This window comes from Aphanomyces astaci (assembly GCF_000520075.1).
Source record: "Aphanomyces astaci strain APO3 unplaced genomic scaffold supercont1.31, whole genome shotgun sequence".
NCBI classification, from domain to species: domain Eukaryota; phylum Oomycota; class Saprolegniomycetes; order Saprolegniales; family Verrucalvaceae; genus Aphanomyces; species Aphanomyces astaci.
The window spans coordinates 610,721-618,743 of NW_009798294.1; the positions used below are offsets into that span (position 1 = coordinate 610,721).

At 46.7% G+C, this 8,023-nt stretch overlaps 3 protein-coding genes across 3 annotated transcripts; 1 reads left to right on the forward strand and 2 right to left on the reverse strand.

Annotated features, from left to right (window-relative positions):
- Window positions 1-2,210: 2,210 nt before the first annotated feature.
- H257_11064 (hypothetical protein) lies at window positions 2,211-3,140 on the reverse strand (the record flags this gene model as incomplete). Its single annotated transcript, XM_009837902.1, has 2 exons — window positions 2,211-2,543; window positions 2,811-3,140. 2 exons carry the CDS (start codon window positions 3,138-3,140, stop codon window positions 2,211-2,213), a joined length of 663 nt encoding a protein of 220 aa, XP_009836204.1.
- A 177-nt stretch (window positions 3,141-3,317) lies between these two features.
- On the reverse strand, window positions 3,318-4,193 carry H257_11065 (hypothetical protein; the record flags this gene model as incomplete). Its single annotated transcript, XM_009837903.1, has 2 exons — window positions 3,318-3,946; window positions 3,980-4,193. 2 exons carry the CDS (start codon window positions 4,191-4,193, stop codon window positions 3,318-3,320), a joined length of 843 nt encoding a protein of 280 aa, XP_009836205.1.
- A 473-nt stretch (window positions 4,194-4,666) lies between these two features.
- On the forward strand, window positions 4,667-6,120 carry H257_11066 (hypothetical protein; the record flags this gene model as incomplete). Its single annotated transcript, XM_009837904.1, has 5 exons — window positions 4,667-4,995; window positions 5,141-5,444; window positions 5,507-5,623; window positions 5,904-6,056; window positions 6,109-6,120. 5 exons carry the CDS (start codon window positions 4,667-4,669, stop codon window positions 6,118-6,120), a joined length of 915 nt encoding a protein of 304 aa, XP_009836206.1.
- Window positions 6,121-8,023: the final 1,903 nt, after the last annotated feature.

Below are 8,023 nucleotides of genomic sequence, written 5' to 3' on the forward strand. Positions count from 1 at the left end.
AGTAGTAATCGAAGTTCTTGGATTGTCTTCCTTCTACTCTTAATGACCTCTTTATTTCATTGCGATATTGCCAGTGCTGAACAAATTTCACTGTACGTACGATGTGCAATTTTATCATCTTCAGAAGTGATTAAAATTATTCGAAATAGGCTGCGATTGGCTAGAATAGTTGTCGAACTTCGTAGTTATGTGACCAATTAGACAACTTCATTCCGTCTGAACTCGAAGTCAAGGTGGGCGTTGCATTCCCTCTTTCCCAGTAGTCTTTAGTTGAAATGCACCATATGCTTGGCCAAACAGCTGTGACCAATTCCATCAACTGTACTGTTTACAGGTAGTCTCGAACCATATAAAGTTCCCCTTATGAAATCGCACCAACTGTAGTGATTTTTGGCGTCCATTTGTAAGGTTATAAACAGGCCTTGGCTACAAAGCTTCACCATACATTTGTAGTCGACGCCTGTTCATAACCGGTAGAAGATCTCGTTTTTCAAGTCTCGGTTGAAGTAGTAGCTCTTTTGGGCGGTGAAAATTTGAATACCTCTAAAACTACAATAGCCAAGCTCATGTTGTAGTACTGTATGCGAGGTTGTTATTAAAGGGTTGATAACCAATTTAGGATAACTTTTTTATCTTAAAGTATGTATGTGTCGGAGCATTGAAACTCTGTGTTTAGGGTAAGCCGTTACAACAGGTTGCATATAATTTATACAAGGGTACTGTTTTATAGACTTATATTTCTGTTGTGGAAAGATGTCCACCGAGTTTAACACTCGATAAAACCTCAGATCCAACCCAATGTGGCCCGTGTCGACTAGGGTACTTCAAGCCCAATCTTGAATGACAGTTACCAATGGTTTCTACTACCGATGCTAGCACTCGTTCCAGCTTGCGGTTCGTGTACATTTCATTCACCTGACGGAATGGTCAACATTATATGACAGAGGTATGACTAAAAAAAATAATGAGGTGTGATTGGGCAGTACAAAGTTATCTTAAACTGGTGTTTTACGTTAAGGGGAGAGCCACATTGGATATAGTCGGAGTGAACTCATCAGTGCACAATTCTCTGGAGCAGCATCACACAAAATTCAAGCGTCCAAACAGTTCATACAGTCAACCTATTTCGTTGGATGGCACTTCAATCCCCCGTCGTCGTCGCCACGGAACAGGACAAGCTCGCGGGTGCTGACCAAGAGGTGATTCTGCTGCAAAAGCTCTACCTGTGAACTTAGGCATGGCACGAGCCATATTCCTGTGAAGGCAACCGCATTGCCTTTTACGTGCTGGAGTTCGTGTCGTTGACTGGGGATGGCATCTTGTGCGTACACACGACAACCACCACGTGACAAGTAGTGCGTATGTGGTTGTTGACGGTGTTGGCATTGCTCATCGTGGGGTGTTTGGTTTCATGAAAACCATCACCCCAGGCCAAGGCCTCTTCATCGTGTTCTTCTATCTGTGCCAAGTGGTTGGTCATGTGAACCATCACACAACAACGCATGACCAGCCTGATGCTTGAATGTAGGTGGACATTGTGTTTATCATCGTCTTCAAGCTCTGCCAGTGTTATAGCCAATCGTGTGTAAGAAACAAGGTGTGATGGACTCTGATTGGATATTAGAAAGGTGGAATCACAAAGATACTGCTTATAGTTTGACCAAAGAACAATGTAGTCTCAAAGGTATTTTGCTGCAGTATACAATTTTCTCTATAATACAAAAAACGCGTAGCAGAAAGAAAAAAAATGACCAAAAACGTGTTCTTTGGACAAAGATGTAATTTTCGATTGAAGTATAATGGAATTCAATTGAGTAGATAAATCGAGTTTCAATGCAGTTTTTACCTTTTGTATTGTATGTAAACATAGATCCACAATACAATGTGTCTGAGGAACATCAGCACAGAACTTTATCTTTTAGAGTGTTTGCCCAATCGCCGCAGGCCATAATTGATGTCAATGACAGCTCATCTTCCCTTCATGGATGGGTCTCAAGTGTCGTTGCCATCTCCCGATGGAAGTAAAATGGACAGTGTGCTCTCAGTTCTAATCAAGCGTATTCAGGCTCCAACTGAGTCGATAGACATCCAGCAGTTAACACTATTCCGTGCAATTGAGACCTTGATGCTACAGCATCACATCAATAACAGATAAGACCACACGAAAGAAGTCCATACATTAAAGTCTTCTCCATAGCACGAAGACTACATTACGATTCTAAAAGGTGGGATGCAAAGTCGCCAAGGCATGCAACAACTTCGACGTCACCAGCTGTGAGGGCTGCCACGACCTTCTTCGACAGCGTCACTGCGAGTTCAACCGACTTAATCGCATCCACCCGTCCATACAACATCATAACCGCCTCATGAGCCGTCACAATCTTCTCATACTTGGTGTTGTCGACGCCTTGCATACGGACCCCGAGAAACTCTGCGATAGCATAGAATGCCTTGCCCAGGGTACAACACTTTGAGACTCGAACATGTGACGTTTGCGCCTTTTTGTCTTCGGTCGTAAACTGCACCACAGGTTTGAATAGGTGCTGTGTCGGTGATGGAAAATAATAATATCGTTGCAGCATTTTCCAACTCGTCCCTTTTGGAAGCACAGACGATGGGATCGGCAACACAGGATCGTTGCAAGCGGATCCAACCATGACATGGGAGCTACAGGGTGGGTCTGAGTTTTGTTCGAGGTGAACAGGGAGGTTACTTGGGGAGGCAAAATGACCAAGCAGGAGTGCTTCCATGTCATTAATACGGGCCATGACACGAGTTTCCAACACTGGATCGTTGCTAGTAGGTCCAACCACGACGTTTGGTGTACTCAAAGCATCAAAGCGTGGTTCAAGGTGAAGAGGGAGGGTGCTCGTGGGACCAAAACGATCAAGGAGGCGTGCTTCCATGTCGTCGATTCGGGCCATGACACGACCTTCCATGCCCTCAAGATACGACTTGTACACGTTCGCCATAGCTAATTGCCCCCCGTCCTCGTTCGGTGCAACCGGTTCCGAGAGCTGTTCATGAGTGCTGTAGATCCACGTGGTTGGGCAGCCGGCTAAGTGCTTCCGGTCCGGGGACATCGCGTCAGCAAGCACTTCTTCTTCGGCAACATAAATGCTATTGAGAAGGTATTTCATGATGACATCGCACTTGTCTTGCTCCGACCAACCACCCCACCACTTCAACATCTTCAAACTCCAACGCTTGTCTTTGTCCTCGTGATAGAACTTCCATTGTGCAAGACGCAGACAGGTTTGAGTACTTTCGTGACAACGGTATTTGGGGGAACACAAGGTCCTCGTTGAAGTTGTGCTTCATCGCAGTGTCGACGTATTCGATCCACGAGTCGAAGTGGTGCTTGCCACAAATATCACTATCCCAGAGCTCTTGGCAATGGTGCAAACGATATGTGCGGTCATTTCCGGACTCGGTTTTTCGGTCGTGCAAGGTGTACTCGTGGTACTCGAGACGCACGTTGGGGTCTTGTTGACTGGTCGTGGACCAAGGACTTCACTCATTCTGGCGCACGGGTACCAGCTCAGCGAAGTGACAGCCTTGAACCACAGAGTGAATGATTTCGATGTGTCGTTGGAACGGTCCAAGAAAGCGTACAGGGTCTTCAGCATCGGTTTTGTCATGGGGGGCGCACGTCGCGTTACGTGAGTCGCCTTCTTTTCCTTTTGCAGGCCCTTGAAGCAACCCAGCACAACAGGAGACGTCATGGGATTTCCATATCCCTGACCGTCCTTGACACACCACGAACTGGTTCCATATCCATCGTTGTTGTACTTATAGAACTCCGATATTCCTGCGCGAGCCTTGTTGGCAACGTTCATGGAGGGTGAGTTTCCCGCATCGTCCGGCAGCATGAGCTGACCCACGTAACAGCAAATAGCTTCGGGAAGCCGCGCAAACCGCGTCAATCGTGGATCGTGGGCGTACTCTGGATTGTCGTGGCATCATGAAACGAACTTACTCCAGTTTGAGTTGTTCTCTTTCTTCGTGTTGAGGGTGACACGCTTGCCAACCATTGCTTGACTGAAGGCCATTACTTTAGCTCGGTGCTCGCTGTCGTAGTTCGTTGGCCCGGCTTTAAACCGTTTTCCTTTGGGTGCTGTTGTTTCGCAGCGCTCCTTCTTTTCGGGCACTCTCGTTGTCTTTGCTTTGGATGCTTGCTCGTCGTTGTCCATGATCCCACCGCCGTAACCGATACACTCGTCAACACTCGTTAACGAGTTACCTTCATTTGTCGACGTCAATCATTTCACCTCGGCGTCAAACATTTCACTCACTTCGGCGTCAAACATTTCACTCACTTCGGCGTCAAACATCTACTTCGGCGTCAAACATCTACTTCGGCGTCAAACATAATACTCCGGCGTCAAACATAACACTTCGGCGTCAAACGTCTATTTTGGCGTCTTACTCCTTACTGCGGCGTCGCTGTCATGCTAACATTTTGGCGTCGAACAATATACTTCGGTATTACGATTCGGCGTCAAACATTACGATTTGGCGTTAAATACTAAACTTCGGCGTTAAATACTAAACTTCGGCGTCAAACATTCTGGTTCGGAGTCAGTATGACACTATTTGTCTTAAACGTATGGCAGATGTACACTATATTGGGTCATTCTGTTCGTCATTGTTGCCGACCCTTTCCATGGAAAACTTGCTTCAGTGGCGCGGAGAGTTCGGGTTAGGACCTGGCCTTCACAACTATGGAAAAACGTGTTACGTCAACGCTGTTTTAGAGTGCTTGTTGCACCTTCCTCCCGTGGTTCAGTCCCTCCTGCCACCGTACCAGCCTGCCCTGACCACACAGTTCAGCCCCCAAGACTGCCTAAGCAGGATCGTTCATGACATCCACGTAAACGATTCAACGAAACGCCGCAAGACGTGGCCAAACGGGTATCGAATGGACGAGTTGCACAGTCACCTAGCTGACGTTTGGCTGTCGTTTGGTGCTGGACGCCAAGAAGACGCGCACGAGTTTTTTTTTTTCAGTTCGTGTCAGCCATGCCCATGTGTCTACCAGCTTTCGGTGGCGAAGTGTTCAACATTGTTGAATATAATACTTGCAACACCCAGGCCAGGTAGAGCAAATTATCATTAGCTTATTAATCTAGTACTGTAGATCGTCTAAGGTGTTTCTCGACATCGACATTCCAGTCACTCCAGACGTTGTCACTGTTGAGGACAGCCTAAGAAGAGCATTTGGTACCACCGCGTTAACGGGCGATAACTCGTACGAGTGCACCTATTGCAATCGCCGATGCCCAGCTGTGCGTACAAGTGCCATTGCAGAGTGGCCCCATGCATTAGTGCTGCGTGTCCTACGCTTCGCGGTCGGTGAAAAACGCACCATAAAAAAGAACGGCCAGCCCATCCAATACACATCAGAGCTGAACATGAGTGAGTTTGCCACAGTGGATCACGCGGTACAGTGTAAACCACCACGATCGATAGACTACTAAAATAGATTACTAAAATACTTGCATAGGATATTGTGTACGAGCTTCGAGGAGTTGTCCTACATCTGGGGAGTTCACTGACTTCGGGTCACTACATTGCGTACGTGCTGGCACCAAGTGGGCGATGGTTCAGTATGGACGACCAGGTATGTATGTCCACGAATATAGCCTCGTTGCTTGCGACAAACACATACATACTGTTTTACACGGCAAAAGAGTCCTACAAGTGCGACCCCCCACTGACTACACAACATGCTACATCTCAAGTACAAGGTACATCGACACTTCATCCAAGGTGCGTTTAGAACACTCTCTAGACCACGAGCCATGGCTAACAGACCCAACGTACACTTCATCACCAGTGGCGCTACCACGTTCGTACCACAAATTGTAAATGTATGATAGTAATTAGATTCAATGGAATAGCTAAGTCGGCAGCACATCCAACGCAACACAGCCCCCAACGCAGCCCCCAACGTAGCCCCCAGCGTATCCCGGAAAGCAACCCGCATTATAGCCCGCAATATGGCGGTCCCGAGTACAGCCCTCAAAGCACCTCACAACCTAGTCCCCAACACAGTCTCCAAGGCAGCCACCTATGTAGCACACGAAATGTTAGTGTGCCAAGTAGCTCACGTTGTAATTCTATGTATTTTACACCAGTATTGCAGAATTTCTATTTAACATATTATATATCCTTTAGCATCACCGACATCAGCATTTACTACCCCATCGTATTCTCAGGCTCATGTAGTGGCACGTCGAAAAGCCTACTACGAAAAAAACAAGGCAAAAACTCGTCAACAGCAACGCAAGTACGATTCAAACGAGGATGTGAAACAACGTCGTAAAGTGCTCCAGAACGAACGTGAACGTGTCAGACGTGCATCGAACACGTTAACCTCCCAAGCGAAGTGGCGACGGAAAGACCCTGAAAAGACCCGATGCTTGCGTCGACAAAGGTATTTGAGAGAGAAGGCAAAAAAGGAGGCTCTACGTGGACTACCAGTTAGTGCTTCTCCTGCTTCTGACGTAGCTCCATAAGTGTATAATGCAAGCTGAAAATGGTTTGTTTGCATACGAATGTTAAATGCATACACACTTTGGTTTGTGGTGTTGGATAGCAACGGAGTCAAATGTTTTTGCACAGAAGAATTAGGGAATCACACAACCGTAACAGCTGTATTATTACAAATTCCAGTGCAGTGTTATTTGCGCTATAATACTGTGTTTGAATTACACCATTAAATGATACAATACTTGCCATTGATTGGCTCATGAGTTAACCCAATGTTTGCCTTTTGCCAATAATATCACATTACTTGTTACGGATTGGCTTATGAGGTAATCAAGTCATTGGACAAATGTTCTCGACAAATTTATGATAGGCTGACGATTTTAATAGGCCAGCTAAATTTTGCTATTCATTCGTATTGCTTGTTACTGGTTGGTTGAGAAAAAGATGATATAAGAGGCCATTGGCCTACTCAAAATTGCGATTTACTGATAGGCTTGTATAAAAAACGAATCTAAAGATGCCTAAGATCAACTAACCTAACATCAAACCTGCCATCCTGGTCAGCTTGACCTACTTATCTTGTTGCTAAGTGGCTGAAATGGGCATTAGCATCAAAACGTCATTGGGCAATTTGACGTAGCTTGCTGCTCATTGGTTTAATGTCAAGTTCTTGAATTCGTAACGAAACGAGGATTACAACTTGACGCTCCTACGCCAAAATAGAACACGTTTCGCCTACAGGTCCATCGACATGGCTGGGAGAGCGTTCGTTAACCTCGCCACGCTATCCGAGCAAGAGCTTGGGGCCTTTCGTGATACGCTGCCCTCGCATCGTGTTCCGACTAGTAACCGTACAGGCTGCACTGTCAACCATGGCGACCCATTTCTCCTTGCCTGCTTTAACCCGCATGACATGCAAATCAAGTATACGCGCTGTGTGTCCGCTAGATGTCATCGCCCAGACCCCATCAACGGCGAATTGGCCGTGCCAAGATGCAATGCTTCGTACAGGATTAGAGTGTGATCGGTGTCTGCGACAGCCACTGTGGACATATGTGGTGTCCACGCAATGCCACCTGAACTACAGGGACATGCGTCACCTCGTCCAACGAAGGCACGAACTCTCTGTATTGCAGTAATAGATCTAATGTTTAAGTAGGTAACACCTGACATGAAGGATCATTTGCGCGAATGGATTACAGAGCAGCCTGCTCTGAAGGCAAAGCACCTGTTCACGAAGTTAGAGGCTGCTCACGCCCGGGGTGAATTTGGCGATGTACCTCTACCTAGCCTGGCGCAAGTCCAGGAAGCCGTGAAGTATATCACGAAGAAGTTCATGAACCACGCGAGCACTGTAGCGGCTGTCCAAGCTGTAATTGTGCAGCACGGAATGCCGGACCATGCGGATGATGCGAACGCCCACGAACCATTTGTTTTTGGTGTCGCAACTGACAACGATATACCTACAGTTGGAGATGGAGGTGTAGATTCATTTCGCGTCGGTGGGTCTGATTCTGTACTAGTACTT